Source organism: Phasianus colchicus, chromosome 1, assembly GCF_987193195.1.
Source record: "Phasianus colchicus chromosome 1, bPhaCol1.hap1.1, whole genome shotgun sequence".
NCBI classification, from domain to species: domain Eukaryota; kingdom Metazoa; phylum Chordata; class Aves; order Galliformes; family Phasianidae; genus Phasianus; species Phasianus colchicus.
The window spans coordinates 34,253,156-34,278,859 of NC_143436.1; the positions used below are offsets into that span (position 1 = coordinate 34,253,156).

General features: G+C 37.9%; 1 protein-coding gene across 3 annotated transcripts in view; it reads left to right on the plus strand.

Moving 5' to 3' along the window:
* Positions 1-25,704, plus strand: part of SRGAP1 (SLIT-ROBO Rho GTPase activating protein 1) — a 139,118-nt gene that overhangs the window by 77,135 nt on the left and 36,279 nt on the right. For all 3 annotated transcript variants that reach the window (XM_031589527.2, XM_031589528.2, XM_090138322.1), the window contains 7 exons: positions 1,870-1,932; positions 9,723-9,905; positions 10,243-10,371; positions 19,378-19,599; positions 20,363-20,464; positions 22,881-23,078; positions 23,199-23,283. In XM_031589527.2, coding sequence (XP_031445387.2) covers positions 1,870-1,932; positions 9,723-9,905; positions 10,243-10,371; positions 19,378-19,599; positions 20,363-20,464; positions 22,881-23,078; positions 23,199-23,283 — 982 coding nt within the window. The remainder of the gene's footprint in view (positions 1-1,869; positions 1,933-9,722; positions 9,906-10,242; positions 10,372-19,377; positions 19,600-20,362; positions 20,465-22,880; positions 23,079-23,198; positions 23,284-25,704) is intronic.

Consider the following 25,704-nt stretch of genomic DNA (forward strand, 5'->3'; position numbering starts at 1 on the left):
TTAAAGCACTGTGTTCAGCTCCTGGACCCCCCATCAAAAAAAGGGTATGGGTCTGTTGGAATGAGCCAAGAGTAGGGCCATGGGGACAATCAAAGGGCTGGTGCCACTTCTCCTGTGAAGATAGGCTGAAAGAGTTGGGGTTATTGAGCCTGCAGAAGAGAAGGCTCTGGGGAGACGTCCTTGCAGCCTTCTAGTGCCTAAATAGAGCCTACAGGAAAGCTGAGAAGGGATTCTTTATCAGGGGATATAGTGATAGGACAAGGGGCAGTGGTTTTAAACTGAAAGAAGGTGGATTTAGATTAGACGTTAGGAGGAAATTCTTCTCTGTGAGGAGTGGTGAGGCACGGATGCAGGCTGCCCAGGGAAGCTGTGGGATGCCCCATCCTTGGAGGTGTTCAGGGCTAGTTTGGATGGGGCTTTGGACAACCTGATCCAGTGGGAGTTGTTCCTGCATATGGCAGGGGGTTGGAACTGGTTGGGGTTTAATGTCTCTCCTAGCACAAATCATTCTATGATTCTGCAATTCCATTATTGTATTTCTAGTTTCTTGTCAGTTAAAAATCTTGTTGTGTGTAAGGGTTGGTATGAATATCGATAAGTGGTTAGGCAGATTCCTCAACATGCTGCCCAGAGTTGGGTATGACAATAGGATTGGAATCGTAGAATCATCAAGGTTGGAAAAGACCTCTAAGATCATCTAGTCCAACTGCAAATAGGAGCAAAATCTGATAAGTGTTCTGTTCCAGCTACTGTGTGTGTTGGTTGTCCTTCTGGAAGACGTAGTGGATGGGATGTGTGCGGTGGCTCTTTTTCATATGTGGGTGTTGCACTGGAAATTGTCATTCAGAACTTGTTATTCCTGCAGGTGTTTTAGTGATGGTCAAGTATGTGCTAGCAGCTTTGGAGGTTAGCTGCCCCAGAAGATTTTCCTTTGGCTTCTATCCAAATACAAAGCAGTTCTCATAGTTAATGTCATTATTTATTATGAAGTTGGAGTTTTTAGAAGTTGGCCTAATCATCAATATATTCACTGAGGAGGGGGCGTGTGGAAAAAAGCATGTATGTTACAATTATACACTGTGCAGAAAAAAATGTAGCTAGGCTGTTTAACAAGCCCTGTAGTTTTGTAGTTATTTTCCAAAGGCTGTGGTACAAATTCCTTCAAATGTTGCATCTGATTGAACTGCTGTGCACAACTGACAAAGGAATATATTTGAATGAGACTCTAATTAAATACTCTTATTTTGACATACTTGATTTTGTTAATAACTGCTGCCAAGCATTTCTTTTTTCTGGGTCAGAATGAAAGTAAAGCCAGAGTCCAGGAAAGCTAAACAAAGCTGTTTCAGCAGCCTACTCTGTGAAATATTATGCAGTTGAGTATCTGTTTCAAAGAGGAACCACAATTATTCCTTGCATAAATATTTAGATAATTGCATGTGCTGAGAAACAAAAACTATTCTAGATCTAGAACTGGGAGGGATGTCCCTCTAGAGTATCACATTCCATGTGGTTTAGTTTATGTATATAGCATAGCAGTTGTAAAACAGTACACAATCCGTTCCATTAAAAAGGCTTATATCATTAATCCCAAACTTTACATTTTCTGTTGGCACCTAGTCTCCTAATGCTTCATGAGAATCTCTCTCTTAAATTACTTCTGGGTTTCCCTCCAGAAGTTTTCTGTCTAGATGTTGTCTGTCTACCCCTTTCTCCCTGAATCTTTAGTGCACTGTAACTCTGTCAGAATGATGTCTTTGTGAGCTCCCTTACATTCATTAGCATGAACGATGAATACTAACAGTAAGAGATAAGTTTATGTTGCAGTTTTTGCATTCTTTTTTCTAATGATTTTTTTTTTAATTACAGAGCAAAGAGATTGCATTCCAGCTTCATGAAGACTTAATGAAAGTTCTTAATGAGCTTTACACAGTAAGTACAGTATCTTACCTACTTTATCTTATTCAAATTCTGTATTGAACTTCTTCTGTAAGTGCTAAGTATCCTTTTATCTAGCAAGTTACCCCCAGTGGAGATGCTTATTTTTGTCTGCTTACACAAGTCTGAATTATCTCTTGCAGAAAGACCACTAACTTGTTTAGAACATATATGCTAATGCTTTCAGGATTAATTTTTATTTTCAGCCCGTTCTCCTCCCAGACGACGCTAAGCCAGTTTATTATAAGTTTCATTGGTTATTAATGAGACATTTCTATTCAGAGCTTACCAGAGCAAGGCTTCTTCCTTTTCTGCAAACTGCTACTGGTGGAAAATCTGAGGAAGAGTTTTGAAACTCACCTACACAGCTCATTACTACAGGATGAAGTCTTGTCTACATGAAAGCCATTTCCCAAAATATTTTGGGCGTAGGTACCAACAACATTTTTTAAGAAAGAACAAAGCAAGGATTTTTTTTTTTTTAATATAGTTATACAGTGAAGAGGAAATGATAATATCCACCTCTTACAAAAGTCTGTTGATTCCTGCTTGTCAGGGAAGTAGTATGTCTGTATTTTATCTTCAGCCTGAAAGAGCTGAAACTTCTATGCTCCAGTACCTTACATAACAAGTCTCTAGATTGCTCCCTTCCCTATCCGTGATATTTGAGAGATTTAAAAAAAAAAAATCCAAAGCGAAACAACAACAACAAAAACATGTTATTTATATAAAGAAACAATTTGGGATTTTAATGACATTTAGGAAAACATCAGAGACTAGCCCTCCTGAGGCAGTGATCAGTCAAACATTATTTGAGTGCTTCTGATTTCCTTTTCTTCTGACCTAGGAAAAATTGTGCACTACTTGTAGATGGGTTGACAAGCATTTGAACAACTTAGGTGGCAAAAAAAAGACCCAAATGAATGTGGACCTGTACCACTGCCCTAGATTCTTTCAGACTGTGGTTTGGGATGGAAATTCCTAAAATAAACCTAAAACTTCATTTTTTTTAGAGGGTTTTCTTTAGGGCTTTTTGTTCTTAAAATAACCTGTGATTTTGTAGGGTGTGATATTGTTAAAGCCTTGTTTCCTCAGGCCTGTTTGTAGTCTATTAAACATGCTAGAATCAGCTTCTGTAAAGTAGTGGTAGCCTCAGACAATTCACACAGCTGTAGGGAATCAGCAAGGAGTCATTGCACAAGAAGGATCTCAGTGGTGAGTTAAGTCCTGAAGATACAGACTTGTTCCAATTAAACAGTTTCATAACTCCAGTGCCTGACAAGGCATTGGATTAGTGGATGTGCTCCCAGGATAGGGAAACACTGATGCATGTTCTGAAATCCTTGGCTGAATTACCAGTGAAAATCTGCAGGACTGTGTTTTAGTAGTCTCACTCATGTTCTTGCTATGTCTTCCCACTGAGAGCTGCAAAAATTTATTCAGGTACTAATTTCCATGTTGTGTCTTTCAATGAACACCAGCTCCTTTCTTAGACTTCAAGATTTTTGTTATGTAGGTAGGTTTTTTTGAAATAGATAAAATACAGAATATATGTGCCGTTAGAATTACTGATTTTTTTGTATGAGATTAACTACACCTAATTTTTACACAGCTGCAGCGTGGATGCAAATATCTTAGCTTGCCACCTGTTTTCCAGTTATAGTCAGTAAAATGTAATATGTGGAGATCAGAGCCCTTCATCTAATCAGGTGCAAGTGTGTGCTTCAGATGAAATTTACTACACTATTAGCTCTGTTGTCCAGCTTTTTACTGATTAGAAAGGACTTGATCAGCTGTAGTTGCCTATATTTAGCCAGATACAAGCCTTGCATAGTAAAGTGGCAGGATGGTGCTGAGTAGCATCTGTTCCGCTGTTTGCAGCATTAGGATGATCATCAGCTTATCTGTGTAATATATTCTTCTGTACATAAAGTTAGAAAGATACCGAGACAAATGGAAACCTCATACATAGGATTTTAATTCTTTATAATGTTTACTGTTTAGAGAATAAGGTGATAGTGACCTTACCTAAACAAATACCAACAGTTTTAAACTGGGAAGTATATTTCTCAGTCATTTACAAAGGGAGAAGTCATCTTTTTGCTTTTCTTGTGACTTAGCAAGTCTTACCATTGTGACGTAAATCTTTCTGTTCAAAAGAAATCAGAAGAATTTCAAGTTAGTAAAAAGCACAGTAATATTGAAGTCTCTCTGTATTAATATATTCTGGGTTATTGTTTGTTTTTTTTTTTTTAAAGAATGGTGCTTTCATGAAGTATAACTGTTAAAATGTAGAGCCTTACTGAAGTTTAAATGCCTCTAAAGCAGCTGTGTGAGGGGGCAAATATCAGTTTGTTGATGGTGTTTTTAATGGTTGAATTCAAGCACAGCCTACTAATTATCAGAATAATAAACTTTATTCTGGCAACAATACTGTACCAAGTAAGATAGTCACCTTTATCATAGAAGATGCCAGATATAAAAGATGATTTCATGACCCTTCTCTGAAATTATAGACTACATTTATGCCTCCAAAGTTCCTAAAAATTATTAACATATTTATGGGTCATATCTGAATACTGCTGTAGTTAAGGAGTTCTGTCCATCGGCGTCAGTGATCAAATTCTTTAAGTCAGTAAGTCCTGCTATAGATTTTGTAAAGAAGAAACTGTTCCAAGGGAATTAAAAAACAAAGCACTGAGAAGTTGAAAGTACTTACTACCTTCCACTGAGAATGCACAGTGATTTCCAATTTAAAAACTTCTTTTTGTTCAGAGATAAGTGAAAATTTCAATCTCTGTCTTTCAAGAAACTACAGAGTGATTTGGCTTCTTACTGAGCATGGAAAGCGCAGAACTGCAGTCAGATGTCCAAAGCAAAACAGACATCTGGCTCCAAAACCCAGATATTTTAGAACATTAAATAGCTACTCTTTAGAAGTGCACTGCATTAGGAGATCTTTCTCCATGCTTACACTTCAGTAATTCCTCTTTTCCCATTTGCATCACTAAAAGTTATTTTGAAAGTAGGAGATATGTGTGATAGATCTCGTATTTGTTCCCTTGGAGTATTCAGTTTTTTCTTGTGTCATCTTAATTAAAATTATACATCACGTACATGATTGATGAAAAAATATATACAGAAGGAGATGAACCAGGGTTTCAGAATGTGTTCTCAGAACCTGTGAGTGAAGTAGATTTATTTTATTGGAATAATCAGAATTTTATAAGGCAAACTTCCCTTTCTAATTTCCATCTCTCTTCTGTAGAAAAGATTTACTTGAATGTTACATTAAAGATTTGTATGTTTTCTTCGTTACTCACATTATTAGTGAAAATAGGTTTTAAGACTCTTTCATTTTTAGTTCTCAGTACTTTATGCTCTGGTTCTAATGTTATTACTCAAAACGTTATACTAAAAACAATTGAATAGCTAAGCTTCTGTCTGTATCTTTGCAAGTTCAGTAAATTGTAAGTAAATTTTAATTATGCATGGCTTTTCTCTGACTGTGCCAGACAATCAGTATTTTCAGGTCTGCAACATCCTAGCAACTGCATTAATCTCTTATTCCTCTCTCTATGACTTTTTCAGCCAATCTTATTAGTCCTATATTTTACATAAGGAGCAAGCCAGTCCTTTGAGCAAGCAGAAATGAGAAAAGAGGAGCCCAGTTCTAGGTGGTCTAAGAATGAATTTTTTTTCCTAGCAATTCCAGAAAAAAAGAAAAGGATAGTCAAACAGAAGAGTGTAAGGGTTTGGGTCGGTGTATTTTGTGAACTGAGAGATTTAGAAATCTTGTTACGTGTTGAATGAAAGAGGAAATAAATCACTCATTTTACACTTGATCATCACTGCTGCAAAGAAAGCTTCCCAAATTCTTCTTCCATTTCTCTTGAAAATTACAATGTCTTGTAATATCTTCATGTCTCCTATTCGGTTTTCAAATTACACTTCCCAGCCTCGCATTTTTAGAAATACAGCAGTACAAATGTAGGGCTTGCAGAAGAATGAAAATATCCAAGGTACAATCCAAAAGAAACAATTTAATATTAAATAAGACTAAGGCAACTTGCATTTTCCGTTGTTTGATCTCACTCATTAAAATTTTGGCTGTTTAGTTTTTCAGAGTCATTGCTGCCAGGTTTTCTTTTTTCCTTTACTCATTAACATGGAATCTGGATTCTTTGTAAAAAAGTTATGATACATTTATTGTAGTACATCAGACATCTGAGAGCTGATGAAATTGGTAATTCTGCATTGATAGTAATAAATCAGTGATTGTTCCTGCAGCCGCATCAGAGGCTGTCTTGGAAGTGATAAGAATGCTGAAAACATTTAAATATTAAGCCTGCTTAACTGCTAGAGGCCAATGATGTAGTGGAATTGGCATAAGATTTTACTTACTTCCTGGGGAAAGCACTAGCTAATCTGATATGATGAATTTCTTGCAACTGCACTTTCTAATAGAATTCACTACTTACCAGAGTCAATTTTGAAACTATTCAGTAATTCCAGCAGAGATGAACTTCTGCTCTGTTAAATGCTTATTTCCTGAGAAATGCTATGAAAAAGCTATTAATTGTGCCATTTTATTACACAAATAAAGCATGTTACTTTGACAACTCATGATAAACACAGTGTGTTTTGACTTAGAAACATTCAGCCAGTAGTTTAGGTTAAGAAATTTTCTAGAAAAGAAGCTTTCATGTAGAAAATTAAGGCCACAGACTTGCTATAGGAACATTCCTCTTGTAGCCCATGAAAGTAAGGCACTAATTGCTGTCCTGTTGCTTCACTTGTCCCGGTAATTATTGAGAGTTTAAATAAAATGATTTTCTAAGTGCTGACTCTAATGTTCCTTTCTCCATTCTAAGTTCTGTGTGCTGCTCTTTCTGAGTTCTTAGAAATGATGAAAGTTTATATCACTAAGCATACAGTGTGTCACCTACAAGTAAAAGGGTACATAGTTTGTAGAACATCATCTTTTTTATCTACTTGCAGTCTGACTCACTTATCTATCAGAAATCTCTATTTTACATTTTCCATCTGCAGTAACAGACTTGCTAAATTAGTCAGAGATGAACTCACCATTTGATTTTAGAAGGGGACTAGCATATGTTTAACAATGCTTGCTGAGTACAGCAGGAAGTCCAGTTTGTCTGTCTTGATGGCAGTTCAGCATCTGCAAAATTACAACCTTGTTCTCTTTTCAGTGTATACCTGATAGCTGATCAATAAGCACTTTGGAGACTAATAAAAGTCAGTTCAGTGATGGATACTCCCACAGGATAGTCCATCAGTTCAACAGTTTGGTGGGCATTTGAAAAGCTATATCACTTATTTCATTAGTTGATTTGTCACTTGAATAGCAGACCTATGGATCTGTTACATATTTACAGCTCTGGAATCCGTGGATCTCAGAACTCTTCTTACTGTAAGTCTGTTTTCAAGAATTAGACTAGCCTGTCTTTTACAGAATTTAACAATCTTTTAAATACTTCTGAGAGAAAAAGTAGTGTGATGTTATGGGAAAGATTAATATATATGTAACTTAGCATACAGTTTCTAAGCTATGATGGTGATGGGTTGATGGTTGGACTAGATGATCTTAGTGGTCTTTTCCAACCTTAAAGATTCTGTGATTCCCTCACACAACTTGGCTTTTGGTCAGGGTATATGGGAATACTGGGTTTGGTAGTCTGTGCTATAAGCAGGCAGTGAGTGGAAGAAGTGATCTTCAGTGATGCAGGGTTAGTGGAGTCAGTGCAGAGGCTTCTGAAACTTCTTGATGAGAGCTGGTAGTGATGTATTTATGCTCCTTCACTCAACAATGAGGCAAGCTGAAATACCATAGCCGCTGCAGAAAGTCACTTATGCCTAGTATGCTGAGCTATGTAGCACTCAGAAAAACCACTTCAGAAACTTCAGCATTCACTGCTGCCTTTATCAAGAAGTGACAGAGCAAGGATTTGTTCTGAAGTCAAGTGCTTTGAGATGTGCTGTTAGGAAACTCAGAGATATTATTACTGTTTTCTCTTTGCTGGCAAACAAATAAACAAAAGACCAAAACAGAAGGGTGAAATCATTGTACTTGAATGCCTTTTCCTATTGTTTTTAATAGGGCCATATCACTTTCTGTGCCTTTTGTTATTTATTTCATACATAATTTCTTTAAGAAGTGCATTCCTTTTCAGTAATTATTTCCTTGTGTCTATATGAGTTAAAGTCCCTTGGGATGGACTATCAGCAACATTAAAAATGCCTTTGAAAACAGTGCAGATATAAGAATCCAAGCACGGTATGTAGTTAACCTGAAAACAGGGCAGATCTCAGCTCTGCAGGTTTGCATCCTCTTCCCAGCCCAGCTTGTTTTGTCTTCATGGTTGTCCCCCATCCATTTAGACTGGTCACCAGCTTTTCTCTTTGTGCACCCTTTTGGCAGAGAAGTGTAAGTATGTGTAAAGTCCTGTTGCATAGGACTTCAATTATGCATCTTTTCACCACTCATCTGATGTGGAGTTCAACTGGTTTGTGTTGATCCACGCTAAGCCACATGCAGAATGTCTTGAAGGTTGATAAAGGCTGATAAACACTCTCTAGCTTTTGTGTTGCCAGTCTGTGGATTCTCCATGGGCTGCCCTAACTTCTCAGTTAGAAAAGTTACTTGTCTCATTTTCAAGGCAGTTCCCCAAACTAGTCTGTCTCTTCAGCAGCCATGCAAAACCCTGTTGAAGGTGGAACAGCCCCTTTTACTCCCTGGCTGCATCCTTTGCAGGAGAGGCAAGTGTTTGCATGGCCCGATCCCAGAAGTGACATCTGCTGGAGAGAGAGCTCCAGCATCCTGTGAAGAAGAGAGGAAGCCATTGTCCTCCTGGGGATGCCTTCCTGCCTTGTTCCTAACTTGTGTGTATCTTGTGTGTATTTGTAGTCTAGCAGCCCAAGCTTTCTCAGCTACAGAGCAAGTGTGTGTGGGAGGGATGCTGCTATTAACTTGGGGCTATGGAGGGACTGTCTTCAAGGCTTATCTATCAAACTGCTCTTTCTCCAGATCATGTCTGGAGAGCTGGCCAGTTCTATGTCATGCCTAATCCACTGGCTGCATGGTTGAACACAATTTCTTTCCAGGCCTTCAACAGCAATCCATCTGATTAGGGATGTATCCTCAGGCTGAAGCTTCCTATTGTTTCTGATTCCTTGTCTTGTCCTCAGAGCTAGATGGACCCTCACAGTGTCAAACATTTGATGTCCCCAGCTGGGCCATCATTAACTAAGTACTGAGGAGGTGAGATAGATTTGGCTCTGATACTTAGTTTTATTGCTCATCATTTCTGATTTTTTACAAAGATAAAAATCTTGAAGTATAATAACAAGGATTTGGTTCTTTCCTGACAGAAAAATGAGAAAAAAATCCTAGAAAATATTTTACACAACTACTGACTGCAGTATTTGATAGCTTTCTGCTCAATCACCTACCAAAATATTTCTGAGATACAGCGCCTTTCTCAGCAGAAGCAAGGCAGAACACAAGACAGTCTCATACACTTATATGAAGACTAGTTCTCCATCATCTTCCTGTTTATTCACTGTGCCTGTTGAAGCACTGTGAACATTTAGAATTTTATATATTCTTATTACTTTAAAGTGGATAGTGGCAATTCTGTTGACCAAGAAAATTACTCAAGCTCCATCTTTGTAAGGGAACATTTTACTTAATGACCCCTGTCATTTTTCTATATGCACATTTTTACTTTCTCCTAACTCCCTTTTCATTCTGTCTTTTGCAGGTCATGAAAACATACCACATGTATCATGCAGAGAGCATCAGTGCAGAAAGCAAACTGAAGGAAGCAGAGAAACAAGAAGAAAAACAGATTGGGAGGTCAGGAGACCCTGTTTTTCATATACGACTAGAAGACAGGCACCAAAGACGGAGCTCTGTGAAAAAGATTGAAAAAATGAAGGAAAAAGTAAATAGTCCTTTTATTTTGCTTCATTTGAAATAAATTCAGTGCATTTCTGATGTTTTTTAGCATGACATTAGGGAAATCTAACTGGGAAATAAAACTAAACAAGGTACACAAAATGAACTAGAAGTGGGCTGTAGACAATTTAATTGCAGTTCAGAGGGAGGAGTACTTTATTCCAGTACAATTCTTACTATGTATTACATTCTTTATACGTGTAATAGTCTGAAAGTTAAGGTTCATTTTTGTTAATAGGAATGTGTGCTTGAGTCATTACTATTTTTGCTAAATACCAACAATTAAGTCATTCAAAGACATTAATGTACAATCTCTTTCCTAGCGTCAAGCAAAATATTCTGAAAACAAGCTGAAATCTATTAAGGCCCGTAACGAATACCTGCTCACCCTTGAAGCAACCAATGCTTCTGTTTTCAAGTATTATATTCACGACCTTTCAGATTTAATTGATGTAAGTATTTGCACATTTGTTTTTAATATTCTTTTTTTTTTTTTCAAAGGGAATAGATCTTATGGATTGCCTACAGTATGTTCATCATTTATAATATTGTATGGTATAATTTTCAGATTTTCCTGTTAGCTTTATATTTCACATAATAAAGAACCAACAAGATGCTGAACCTTCCTCTTAAGTTAGAACATTATGTTTCTTCCCCATGTGGCAAGAACAAATATGACAGGAATAACACACAAAAAAAGCTGAATATTTCATTTTGTACTACAGAGATATTTCTGGAGTATAAAGATTTCTTAGGAGAGAAACTTCTTAAGTGGGGAATAACGGTATTCAACTCAATAAGAAGTAACTTCTTTTGTGTCTTCAAAATCATTTAGATTCATTCACTTAGTCATTGAATTGAATACACACTAGTTTTTTCATGTATTTTGAAGAACACGCAGAATCAGTTCTCTATATTTTCTACAGAACTTGTTACTAATTTGCAGTAGGCCGTGAGAACATCCTAGGAGTATGAGGTTATATGATGATGCTGATCTGTTTTGTTTGCAGAACCTGTATTAGTGACACTTGAGATGACACAGAGGGCAGAACCTCCCGTTCTGTCATGCCTCACCCTCTTTGTAAACTAATCATACTTTTAAAGAAAATTTGGTTACAGCACATACAACCTCAGGAAGCAACATAGTGTTAAATGAGTCAATGGCTTTACCACTGATACTTGAATGTGCTTTCTCCTGTAACAATGACATTTGTTTTTTGTAAGAGTAAATAGTATTCACTCACTGTCATTTCTGGTGGGAGATTCAGTGCAATGATAAGCCAGCTAGGTTCTGGTTCGTTATACAATATAAATTAATTTAGCATTTGACAAGAAATTTTTTATTTCTAGTATCTGGAGTAGCAAAGCTTGATAGAGAAAGGGAAAGATACCTTCTTGAGATGAATGGACTAAAATAGTTGCATGCATTTTATTGTATTTATGAGAGGACTGGAGCACAGGTCTTAAGGGGAATCGCTGAGGGAACTGGGATTGTTTATCCTGGAGAAGAGGAGGCTCAGAGGAGACCTTATTTCCCTCTACAACTACCTGAAGGAAGGTTGTGGCGAGGTGGGACTTGGCCTCTTCTCCTGGATAACAGTGATAAGACAAAAGGGAATGGCCTTAAGTTGTACCAGGGGAGGTTCAGGTTGGATTTCAGGAAAAAATTCTTCTCCAGAAGAGTTGTTAGACACTGGAGTGGGCTGCCTGAGGTGATTGAGTCTCCATCCTTGAATGTATTCAAGAAATGCATAGATGTGGTACTAAGGAATGTGGTTTAGTGGGCAACATTGGTGGTAGGTGGGTGGTTGGACTAGGTAATCTTGGAGGTCTTTCCAACTTTAATGATTCTGTGATTCTATTGTTTCATATATTTTTAAAATATTTATACATATGTTTAGATTTTTGTGTATGAATATGTGTACATATGTACAGTTCTGTGGTTTTTAAATACCGAGAGTCAATTTTCTTCGTCATTTGCTTTCTTCAGTAACGTGAGGGCTGCTCCAAAAGTAGTGCCTCCTATTTTAGTATGTTGCCCACGATGTCAGAGGCAGACGTTGGTGATACGGCAGCAGTAAGTTGAACCTTCCTGCCAGTATTCCATAATATTTTGTTGCCATGTGACAGATGGCAGCAGAGGGGCAGTCTGACAAAATGACATCTGACATGGATGTACTTACGAAACAGAGGTGTGTCACTGAATTTCTCCATGTGGAAAAAATGACACCCATTGACATTCATCAATGCTTGTTGAACACTTATGGAGACCAAACAATGGATGCGAGCGCAGTGAGGTGGTGGTAGGTAGTGTGTTTCAACAGTGGCAACAGTCATGTGAAAGACTAGCCGTGTTCCAGATGCGCAACTGTCACACTGTGAAATGAAGAGCGCCTCAATCAGTTCATCCACAGCAGATGGCAATGAGGGAACTGTGTATGGAGCTGAATATCAGCTTCAACACATTGGAAACAGTGGTGACCACATTGCATTATCACAGAGTTTATTATGCCATGTGGGACACAAGAATGCTCACACAGGAACAAAAAGAACACTGTATGCAAGTTTGTCAGGACCTGTTGAACTACTATGAGGCTGAAGGTGACAGTTTCCTGAACTGCATCATTACCAGTAACAGGATGTGATGTCACCACTACGAGCCATAGTCAAAATGGAAGTCTGTAGAGTGGTGGCCTGTGAATTCACAGAATCACAGAATGGCCAGGTTTGGAAGGGACCTCAAGGATCATGAAGCTCCAACCCCCCTGCCGCATGCAGGGCCACCAACCTCACCCCATCAAAGAAAAAGTTCAAGACACAGCCCTCAGAGGGTAAAGTGATATGCACTGTCTTTTGGGATACGAAAGGAGTGATCCATCTGGATTTCCTGGACTGGAGACAAACCATCAGTTCTGACTACTGCATTGTGACATTGACTCTAGCTTCCAGAGTCAGGCCAGAGAAGTTTCTCTTGCAACACAGTAAGGCTCCGTGACAGTTTAAAGACTGTGAAGCACATAGCCAGGATTTGATGCCTTCTGACTGTGTGGGTAATATTTTCCTACCACCATCATAGCAGCTGTGAAACTGTGGGTCACCTCCACTGGTGCTGACTTTTACAAGTGCAGCATGCGGGCACTAGCATGGCAAAAATGCATAGCTAATGGTGCTGGCTATGTTGAAAACAGTGTTTGCAGTTGAGAATTTGCTGTTTCAAATAGTGTTATGTGCTCTTTGTGTCTGTTTCAGTTTCCATGGAAACAAATAGGAGGCATTACTTTTGGAATGACCTACATTCATTAAAAACTTGTCCAATTCTGTTGTAAATATATCCTTTTCCCTTTCAACTTTGTTCCCTCCCAGTGATATTGTTTTTTTTTTCTTCTTTCCTATAGGAAGTGATGATGTGTCTTTTTTTGTGTTTTCAGTGTTTTTCTTTTTTCCTGTTCACAATCGCATGTTTTGCCTCCTTTGATTTCTTCTATTTTATTTTGCCACATGTCTTCATATAATCTACAGCCATACATCTGTACATCTTGCTCAACCCATCTGTCCTGCCCAGGCAATGAAAACATTTAACAAGATGCCAACAAATAGTTAATGAAGGCAGAAAACTAAGGGCAAATGGCATACCTGCTAGGGTGCCACCCAAGAGAGAAGTTATCCTTACATAATGGATAATTTTCCTGATAATTGCTTAAAGGATGATGGATTTTTAGCTTCTAGTTACAGCATGTCTGATAACTGTGAACTTTATTGCTGTTTCCAGGTTGCTGGAAGGAAGGAAAACTCTTCATAGAATCATAAAATGATCTGGATTGTAAAATACCTTTAAAGGTCATCTAGTTCAATCCCCTACCATGGTTAGAGACATCTTTCAGTAGATCAGGGTGCTCAAAGTCCTGTCCGCGCAGGCCTTCAACACCTCCAGGGATGGGGCATCCACAGCATCTCTGGGCAGCCAGTTCCAGTGCTTCACCACCCTTGTAGTGAAGAATTTCTTTCTTATATCTTATCTCAATTTACTGTCTTTCCATTTAAAGCCACTACGCCTTGTCCTGTCACTACACACGCAAGTAAATTCTCTCCTCATCTTTCTTTTAGGCCCCTTTAAGTACTGAAAGGGTGTAATAAGGTCTCTGTGGAGTCTTCTCTTGTTTAGGCTCTCAGCTTTTCTTCGTAGGAGAAGTACTCCAACGCTCTGGGTATTTATGTGGCCTTCTTCTGGACATGCTCTAACAGGTCCATGTCTCTCTTGTGCTGGAGGCCCTGGGGCTGCACATAGTACTCTAGATGGGTTCTTACAAGAGCAGAGTAGAGAAGGACAGTCAGTTCCCTTCACCTGCTGGTCACGCTGCTTTTTGCAGCCCAGGATACAGTTGGCTTTCTGGGCTGTAAGCCCACACTGCCCTTTTCATTACTGTTTTGTAAGACTTGGCTAATAAACGTGTAACTAGAATTTCATTCTGAGCCAACTTAATCTGATTGTGATCTTGTTTAAATGAAGTGTCTTGCAGGCATTTGTATTTCATCAGAATATTCTGTGAAAGCACTGGTATCTAGGCAGAATGTTTACTACTTCACAAAGGAAACACTTTCTGTAAATGAAAGAGTCTTGGCAAGATTTTTGTGTTATATCATTGGAATGTGAGACATGCTTCCCACTCACCATATGTTGCAACAGTCCAAACTATCTCATTCCGTAAATCTATTAGTGTAATTGAACAATTCTGAGTTTTCAGAGCAGTGGTGGTTATTTTTTTACCTTTTCTACTTTGTCTATCTGCCTTTCTTCTTTTCTGTGCTTCCATGAACTTTGTCTGTGTAGGAGGGGATTACATACCCTCTGTGTCTGAATTCCTGCTAACGTGGAAAGGATACAGATCTCTCTGAGCTGTTGGCATTGCCCAGAACTGATATTGAATGCTTTCCAACTTTACTGATAAATACATCTGATGAAAATTAGATAAAGATATGGAGAAACTGAGTGAAGTATTCGATACACTGTTTGCAGCAAGATTGGGGAGGATTGTGGGATTTATTTTTTCTTTATGTTTTTTGGGGGGGGTTCCTCTGTAGCTTGATTTGTGAGGCTCATATGGAAAATCCTAAATTGCAGCTGCACAGCTGAGCTCAATGTGAACTGTTCAACTCATTCATTTCATTAACGACTCAGGACTTCTGATTTAAAATGATGTGTTCATCTTAAGCCCTTGTGATTAAAAAAAAAAAAAAAGATAAAAATATTGCTGGAATCTTAGCTGGATGTTTTAATGCAGTTAGTAAGCTGAGGGTTGTGACCATCATTTGCAAAGAAGTGGAGGAATGAGAAGGATTTGATGTGCACAGTACATTTCTGTCCCGTTCTAATTGTTTTAGAGGAATTTGTTTTTTCTGTTGAATATTTCTTCTCTGTTGGATATGTAGCAGGTTCTAGTTCAAGTGAGGAATAGGATTAATTTTGCTCTTTATATGAATCATGCAGAAAACACCAGAGTGCTTTTTATCCCAATTAAATAAGCTTTATTTAACACATAGAATTTTTTTTAAATTCTGGATTTTTGATGAGCAATAGTGTACACACCAAACTGACTGTTGGTGCCAACATATGTCCATATGTCAGAAATTATTATTCATTTATTTAAAGATGTCCATGTAATTGCATTTATTAGACTTATCTGAGTATAAGAGGAGGGTAGGGACTTTTTTCCAGGCTGACAACGCCCTTGTTTGGTCTGAAGGTGAGCACAAGGAAACAGTGGTCAAAACTAATTTGCTTCTAAAATAAATACAGTGTTTATGTTTTGATCTTCTTTAGAGTGGAATTTCCAAATCTCTAATTGCAGTCTACTTGCCTCGGGTGGTTAGGAAGGTGGAGAATATTTCGCTGTCACAAACTTTATTGGGTAAAGATTCTTTGTTAATCATCGATGGAAGCAATTTTAAAACTAGGCTAGAGTTTGTGCAGCTCAGTCTGTATTAAAAATTCTCATAAATATGACATGTGCAGTCAGATCTCTTTGATTTGAGTGTTGATGTCTATGTAAGACAAATGATTAGAATGTGACTTACTCAGAGGTTAAGACATTTTTATGAATTTCTCTACCCATGGCTTTAGTATTTTATTATTGTTACTGAAATGAAATGAAGATCATCTTGGATATTTGGTTGCAGCTCTGTGCTAAGCACAGCCGTCTGTTTTGTTCAAGCCTAAATATACTCTGGGGTGCAGTAAAGACAGTAAATGCTCTTGAGACTGCTTCAGATTTAATTCCAAATAAGTATAAAATGCAAATTACAAAATTAATTTTTCACACATATCCCAAATACATCACTCATCTGCCCCAACTTTGCCTCGCCAAAAGTCTTTATGAATCCTGAAATGCAATAAAATTCATAGTCTGTGACTTCATTCTCTCATTTCTCATCTTCATTTCTTAGTGCATCAACAGACACCTAATCTCTCTCTAGGCTGTAGATTGATAGCAGGTCTTACTAGCCATCCAGGCTGTCAGCTTGCTGTGCTGATCTTTTGATTAACAGTGTGTTGCTTCTTTGAGCTTTAAAAGTCTTTTGAATCTGTGTTTTTTTCCTGAAAATCATGTATTCATGCATGAATGTGTGTATATTTGCATACATATGCATGCATACTTTTTTGCAGCACCTGAAGGGTTGGGGTTTTGTTGGTTTTTTTTCCGGTGCTGTGGGGATAATGGTTTAGTAGCAGTACCTTACATCCTTATTCTCAATGAAGAGCATATGTATCAAGCTCTTTCTCATTGTAGCCCTCTCTATTTCTAAGCCACCACTAGTTCTAGCAGGTTAAAAGAGTGCTGTCCTCTCGGAATGGCTGTGAGTTGATACTGTTACAGAGCTGTTCTCCGGTTAAGAATATCCTTGTCTCCCTATTTTAGAGAAAATGAACTGCCTTCTGGCAAGAGTAAGACTTGTGATGTTTTATGAGTGTTCATTTTGCTTTTAAAAATATAATACTACTCAGACAAATTCAACTTTTACTTAATTTTTTGAAGTCAAAATCCAAATCCAAGTATTTTAAGTTTGATTCAAAGAGCCATTGGTGACAAGGCATTAGTTCAGGTTCTAGATTTTGTTACTGTTTGCTCCATTGGCATTAGTTTTGCAAGAAAATGCCTTAGTCTGCAAGATTGTTCTGCTTCACTTGAAGAATCCATGATCTTGGCTGGGAAGCCGTATTTGTTACCCTGTACAGCTGTCATTGCTTTCAAAAATAACTGTGGCTTTCATTCATGAGCAGGCAATAGTTACTGAGCAGATTAGGGGTTAAATGGAGAAGGTTTTGCATAAAGCTGCAAGGCTGCAACCTTATATTTCAACTTGTAAAACAGCTGCATCAGAAACCCGCACATCTATAATTGTAAATCAGTGAGCTTTCTGTTAATCCTCCAAAATTCAGGCTTGAGATGCCTGTAGTTTTATAACACATGGGTAGTTGGCCATGCTAAAGCTAGCATTGCCCTTATTTCCTCTCAGTTAAATCTTCCATGAGGTCTCTCTGAAACTAATGCACATGAAATAAAACAGCTGCCCTCATCCACTTTCTTACCATCACTTTTAGTCTGTCTTTTTCATCCAAGGTAGTGAATTAAATATGAGATCTGAGTTGACACAGAACAAGAGAAAAACACTAGGAGATTTTTTTCCTTTTAGAAACAATATTTTATAGAATGAATGTCTTTGAAATATGCATGGCCTCTAGTATGAAAACTGAGTGGCTCTTCTGTTATATAAGTGCAAAAGAAAGAGGATAAGCTGCGTGCGTTTGATTGAACATGACATCTTTTTTTTCTGTAAATAGTTCAAGAGCCAGTTTTTGGGTAGAACACTGTCCCATTGGCAATAACTACCCAGAATACTTGCTAAGCCCAAAAGTTTGTCTGTAAGTTTTGGCATTCATATTGAGTACAGCAGCCTTGACAGATTTCAGAGCAGTTTAATCACTCATAATGAGTGTACATGAGGCAAGGTGTGAGTGGTTTGTTTCTCTTGTAAAAGAAAAAGGGAAAGGATTCAGTGAGTCCTAGGGGTTTGTAAGAACTGTGAAGGGGAGCTGCATATAAACAGTGTTATTCTCACTCCTAGAAAAAAAGACATAAATTATAACTTTCTGTATTTAGTAATGATGTGGACTGAACTCAAATTGCTTCCTTATCCAAATGCATCTTGCAGGGAAGGATGATTTTAAGCTGTGGGGATCACCTGGGAAAGAAGGGGGGAGTGGAGGCAATGTGCTGTCTGACTGCCCCAGGGAGGCATTGTCCTCTGAGTGGGACAAATCTCTCCTGAAACAGCAGTGATTTCCTGCATACACTCTATGAGATGGGAAATGTTGGATATTTTTGTCTGTGTACCAACAGATGTTTGGTCAGTTTCACTCTGGACTGAGACAAGCCTAAAGACAGATTTCAGATTAGCATTGCTTTGTATGCAACTGTTAGCAGATTGATGTTTGAGTGTAGGGGTGACACGAAGGTTTGCATTACTTCTGCCATTACCTGGAAGCTCACTGAGTAGAAGCTGAAGATATTGTTTACTGTGTAATGTGCAAGGGAGTTAAGAAAAACAGCTACTTGATACACTCCTGCTGTGACGTTTTAAAAATATATTGAGCTGTTCCTCTAAAATATTAACCAATCATGAATAATGCAAACCTAGCATACTTAAAATTCAGGAACAAACAGAACTTCACATCTTACCAATTAGATTTCAATTTCATTCCAGTGTTATTCTCACTCCTAGAAAAAAAGACATAAATTATAACTTTCTGTATTTAGTAATGATGTGCATTGCTGCCTCTGTCTGAGTATAAGGTAAATATGCCTGTACTGCCAAGGGAAGGGATGTTAAATCATTGTTACTGCATCAAAAAATGCCTTAAATAGGTCACTAATGTGGGAGGCAGATATGGGGCTTTTTGGTTGGGCACAGCCATTATTAGCAGGAATGGTTTATGTTCAGTTAGGTGCTAGCGTTGATTTAGATGGTAGAGAATATTAAATCTGTTTGAATAGATGACTTGACAGTTTTACTGGAAAGCCTACTTCTTTGTGAAGTCCCCAACTTTTTCTCTGTAAATGTGATCATAGCTTATCTGAATCCAGAAGATGAATTGCCATACTTGTACACTTGATCTCTTTTCTAAAACAGTCCTTTAGTCTTCGCAGTAGGATGAGAATGCAAAATACTTACTGTCTTAACCCTAATATTAAAATCACAAGGTATTTCATGAAGTATTTTGAAGACAGAAAAGTTCCTAGACAGAAAATTTTAGTGGTAATTTGTGATCTGGGATACTGGAACAGTGTTCATGCTTTTTAACTGGCTTTTATCTCCCTTTATTGTGTTTCTGATATTGCAGTACTGGATATAGTGTTCCTGCTTTTTTAATTTGTTTTCTTCTCTCTTTATTATGTTACTAGTGTTGTGATCTTGGATACCATGCAAGTCTGAACAGAGCCCTAAGAACGTATCTTTCTGCAGAGTATAACCTTGAAACTTCCAGGCATGAGGGCCTTGACATCATAGAAAATGCAGTTGACAGCTTGGAGCCTCGAAGTGACAAGCAGAGATTCATGGAAATGTTCCCCACTGCTTTTTGTCCACCAATGAAATTTGAGTTCCAGTCTCATATGGGTGATGAGGTCTGTATAGTGACAAATACCACCTCAGAGATTATTTTTGTTCCTGTAGAAAAGGATAGAGATTTTATCACCTTTTGCAAAGTCACAGTTTGGTAAAGCTGCTATTGCTGTCCAGAAGCAAATGGTCAGCAGTAAGCTTTTGCAAAACTTGCAGCACTGTTCTGGGGTTCTTCAGGGTTCTAAAGTAAACGTTGTGTGTTACAATATTCAGTATTATCCATTATGACATACCAGAACATTTTCTGGCCAACCTGTGCTCAGCCCAACACTGACGTACATAGTGACTTTGTCTTCACTACCTGCTTTTCCTATAATGGCACTTGTGATTGCTGTTTGAGGGCAACTGCAGATCTCCAAGTTGTGCTCGCTGAACTGTAGCCCTTTCCCCTTGTTCCTCTCTCATTTTGTCATCTGATTATTTCAAGAATACAGTGCTCCCCAGCTGCACCCTGTCCTGCTGTTTCCAAGGCTGGTAGAAAAGCAGAATGTACATCTTTAGGGGAAGGCAGCTCCAGGGTTTGCATTTCTATGTGACAATCAACAGGACAAGGCAGCCATACAAATGTTTTGTATTCCTAAGATGTATATAGTTCCATACTCTGTAGCATGCAAATACTTTAAATTTGGATGAATACATTTTATTGTCTGCTTTATTACATTTTAGTGGCTTTGGTGGGAATTCCATAGTGTTGAGGTGAGCAACTGAAGAACTGATTTTATTTTTCTTTCTTACATCTCACAGCTTTTTCTCATTGCTTCTTAGGTTTGTCAAGTCACTGCCCAGCAGCCTGTGCAAGCAGAGCTTATGCTTAGATATCAGCAACTGCAGTCACGATTGGCCACTCTCAAAATTGAAAATGAGGAGGTAAGGTCTGTGTGTGCATGGGCTATGCATCAGGCATCATTTTATAATTCTATAATTTCATAATTTTATTCTGCTTTCACATTTATATTTAGCAATTCATAAATGTGAAGAATTGTATGAAAATATGAAAATAAACTTCATAAACTGTGTAATATCTTTCAGCAGAGATAAGTAGTTGTTTTTTTCTAACACTTGTATTTACTTAACCCTGATATTTCAGAGAATAATTCTACATAATTCTACTCCTTAAGGAAACTCCTGTGTTCTACATGGTGCTTTTGTTTTCTTTTTTCTTTTTTACCAAATGTTTGGTTGTACACATTCAAATGTTAGCACTCTTTTGAATTAACTGATATCACTGTTTTCCTGATAACTGCTTTAGGGAACTACTGAGCTGGAAAGAGTTGAAACATGCTGATTTTTCCTACATTTACTTGCCTGTCATCCTGCTTTACTTCCTGAGACCCAGTTATCCTAGTGTAGAACTTAATTTTGAAGGTCACTGGCAGAATGCTGTGTAGAACCTCCTTTTGTAGCCACCCTTGTGGATGTGATAGGCATGGAAAACCACAAAATTTGCACTAAGCTTTTTTAGTTGTTCAACTCTTTGGAGATTAAATATGCATTCAGATACAAAGCTACCACTTTTCATGTCTGCTACAAAATGTTTGATTGTGTTGAATTTGGGGGCATTTCCAGAGGTGTTAAGAGAAGCACCATTTAGGAAGTGTCATTAAATGTCACCAAGGTCTACATTTCTAGAAGTCTTTCTTGTTCAGCTGGTAGCTGTGTGATACATCTAAAGCTCTAACAAGACTCCTGATATATCTAACTATGTAAAGGTTATGTGTGTGAGCACTTCACTTGCTCAGAGTGCTACAGAATGGTTTTTTTGTATTGGTTAAGGATAGCTAGGTCCTTGCCTGCTTTATAGATATTTGTGAACTTCACCTTTTTCCTGTCCATGCAGTCACAGTAGTGCATTTTGTGCTTCAGTGAAAACTTGTAGGACGTATTTTATTTTTGCATCTCTGTGGCAGAAAGCTACTGATCACATTTGGTGTCTGTTGTCTGTGACCACCCTTTGTCCAGTCCCCACATTGCTACTTCTGAAGGTCAAAGGAATTTAGACTGTCATTTGTGGTAGCTTAGTCAAAATCTGCTATGCTTTCAGCTGCAGCTATTTATAAACAGGAATACTGAATGCTTGTCATGAGAATAGCTCACCTAGTAAAATAAAAGACTTTTTTGATCAAGTACAAAAAAACAGTGCTGTTGTCTTTCCTCTGGTCTAGTGGTAGAAAGAGGCCCCACTGTGGGTAGAAATTGAACTTTTATCCAATTTAAGGCAGTGTTAAAGGCCTTCAGTATAAATGGATATCTGTACCTAAATTAAATCATAGGGGCTATTTAATTTTTTGGTGTAGTTTTTTGATAAACTTTTGAGATTCAAATTTTTCTCATTCTATGTTACGTCTTGAATGCCTAGAACAAAATATTGAGGTCTATGAGACCTGTATGGTAGTCTTAAAAAATAAACTAGAATTCACCAAATGTCTCAAGGTAGTCAAGACAAAAGGAAATATTTTTTTTCACCAGTAAGTGCAGTGGCATAGAGGGAGAAATCATGTTGTCAGGCACAAAGATATTTTCTTACACAATAAGTGTGCATGATTCTTTTGACTCTGCTAGAGAGTGGAGCAGAACTGAGAGGTAAATGACATCCTTGTCAATCTTGCCATTTATTTCATTGTGGATACACTGCATCCCATGTTCCATGGCATCCATCCCCTGGTTTCCACTATGACTGTTCTTTGCAATTTGTAAGAAGTGCTGTGAGGCTGGTCTAAGTTTTTTTTTCTCCAGCCTTCTTTTCCAGCTGTGTTTTGTACTTATGCAGTGCAGACATCATTATGCTTCACACCACAGCACTCTACATAACAGTGCCACAGATTTTTATCATGGAAGAACATGTTCTGCCAATCAGATCCTCTAATGTACATGTTCAGCCTAGCAGATTAGCCGTATGCTGGAGAGTTGACCCTCCAGAACAACCTATCATATTTATTGTTTGTTGTCCCAAATTAGGGACCATAATCAAATCATTTCACATTTCTGATTTCAGGAAACCAATGTTTGAGAATGCTATGCAGTCATCAGAAGAGTACATCAATGTTTGTGGATTGTACTATGATAAAGCAGGGAGCTAGATGTGAAATCTAATTACGTCATTCTCCTGTTATGTAGATATCTGTTATAGAACATCTTATTTTTCACATTCACATGACACAATTTGTTTGGGAAAGTGTGCCAGAGGAGTGTGCCAGAGAATTAGTATGAATAATGAACTTCCATTATAAGCTGTTCTGGTATGCATTTATCTTCCCATTTGGTAAGTTGTGCTCTTTAATACCAGGTTAAGAAAACAACAGAGGCTACTTTGCAGACAATACAAGATATGGTCACCATCGAAGACTATGATGTGTCCGAATGTTTTCAGCACAGCCGTTCAACAGAATCTGTGAAGTCAACAGTCTCTGAGACATACTTAAGTAAACCTAGCATTGCAAAAAGAAGGGCTAACCAGCAGGAAACTGAGCAATTCTATTTCATGGTATGTTGGGTGCTTCCTCATTTATGTGATAACAGATCAAACACCTAAAGTAAACGTTGTGCAGAAATTCATGGAATTTATGTCACATGCATAGTAATAGATTGATTTTTACCTTTACAGAAATTCAGAGAATATCTGGAAGGTAGTAATCTAATCACAAAACTTCAAGCAAAACATGACTTGCTGCAAAGGGCACTTGGAGAAGGTAAATATTGTATAATATATGTAATTGTGTTTCTAGACTATATATACAGTGAATCCACTGAAATGCCAGAGATATGTAGGAGAAAATGAAGAAACTTAAAGCTTAATTGTCAACTAAGCATAGATTTTTAACCAGTCATAGTTTTGATGCAGTGGTAAGAATATAGAGAATAGATCAATTTTATTTCTTCAACAGATATTTATTTCCTCTGTACAAATGTTTAGACAAGTGACTATGTGTGAAGATGGAACTGTTGAATGAAAAATCTCATGTCTGAAAGGAGAGCTGATATAATCAGTGCAGGGTTATTTAAGAGCTGTAACAAATGCACTGTTTCTGTGTCTCAGTGATTTGTGTCAAGTTGAGTTTTTGGTTATTTTAAGAGTCAGAGGAAAGTGAAAAATTAGCATGCAAAATTATCCAACAGGCATAATTTGCAATGGATTCAGTAGTGCAACATGTCAGACACGTGGGCATGAATGTCCTTCTTGCAGCCTTATAACTCAGTGGAGCATTTATGAAAGGCAATAGGTGAAATCTGGACCTCACTGCCATTCCTGCTATGCTGTAGCTCCTCACCTACTGTCAGTAGAGATACTCTTGTAGACATAAGTAGTGTAGGATTCTACAGAATGTTTTCTCATTGTGAAGTGAAATGAATGAAAACTTAATGAGTAGCTCTGTGACTATAGACATAGCAATACATTTAGAAATACCTATAATTATCAGTATTGCACATAAAATTATTTGAATTTTTACACATTGTGATGGCAGAGAATTATCCATTGTCCTGAACTTACTCCACAATTATTAAAAATACATCCTCCTAAAATATAAACCAAATCAGCAGATGCTCATGATCAAATGAGCTGAATTAGGACAGTACTGAATTGGGCACTATGCATAGTTTGAACTCACCTCTTAACAGCCCTCCCAGCAGGCGCTTTCTCATGGACCAAATGGGAAAAGGAGAATTGTCCCACATGCCTTGAGGACTAGCCACACAGGGCTTTACATACTTGAGAAGAAGTCTGTTACACCACAAAGAATAAAAACCCTCTCCTGAAGGTTGAAGACTATAATTCAAAGTCCAGGCACAAGAAAGGAAGCTTGTTCTCTGAAGAGTAACAGGATGTGTCAGTTTATTTTCTTTTTACTGCCAAAAATGTGTTGTTAATCAGATCTTGTCATGCCTATAATATAAAATTCCAGCTCCACAAATCCAGTTGTGAAGGTTCCTAAAGAGCTTTTAGCATTTCTATGGCTGTGACTCAAATAAAGCCCCTGTTCAGGGAGTGACTGAGCATAAAATAAGCAACATTTTTTTGCAAGCCTGGACTGTAGAAGATAGTAATTGTTTTCAGACAACTAATCATATTCTTTTTCATAAAAGTTTTCACTTAGGATTTAGTTGCATGTGTTTAGCAGTTTATTCCCACAAAACAGTATGCATCTATGTTGCTCAAAAATTAGGAATATTTACCTCCAAATGCTCACAGAAAACATATTTGGAAAAATGAAGTGAGTATTTGTTATTTAGAAGCCCAGCAAAATACATGAAGAAGGGAGAAAGATAAAAGACGGTAGAACCCCTTGCCTAATGCATGCAGGAGAGATAAGAGGACAGAACTGTATCAAAGGAAAATTGCTCAGCAGCATGACTTAAGTGATAAATTTCCATCAGACTCAGGGACGTTTAGCCACGCTCAGACGTGCTTGGACCATTTGGTTTGAAGAGTTCCCTTTGACCCAACAGCTGTAACCCCAAATTGTTTATCTTTGTTGCCCACAGTGTTTTTCCACTTAGTTATTTTTCTGTCATCATGCTGTAGCACATACAAATAGTATCTGACATGTGTACATGCTCATTCAAAGCTGGTATTTGGAGCAAAAGCCCTTGTTCTTGTAGGTAAAAAAACTTCATTGCCCCATTTTTTGAGACATGTCAGTGTACGTGCCTGGGAAGGAAGACCTGTATTCTGCATGTGCCTGGAGTGAAGAGATTGAAAGAGTAGAATTACTGTGAAGTTAAGAACATGATTACTGTAGCTACTATAGAAATGTTTTTTTTAGGAAGTGAGCTCTTCTTCTCTATTTAAACTGCCTTTTCTGGAAACTTCCATGTCAGCAAGACAGCTGACAAATAACATGGTGCCAAATTACACAGTGCAGGAGAGAATAGGAGGGAGAGGAAGAGGAGGGAAGAAGGAGAAAAGAAGAGGGGGAGCGGATGGTCTGAACTGGAAGTTTTTCTAGCTTTTATTCAAACCTGTACAGTGTAAAGATGTAGGCAGAATAAATCCAGATTAACATGTGATCCACAGCACTGACAGCATTTGGATTCTATTCCAGGCAATCACATTGCTGTTACATCCATTGCTCTTCATGGGCTTCTTAGGTGCATATTCATGATCTGCACAA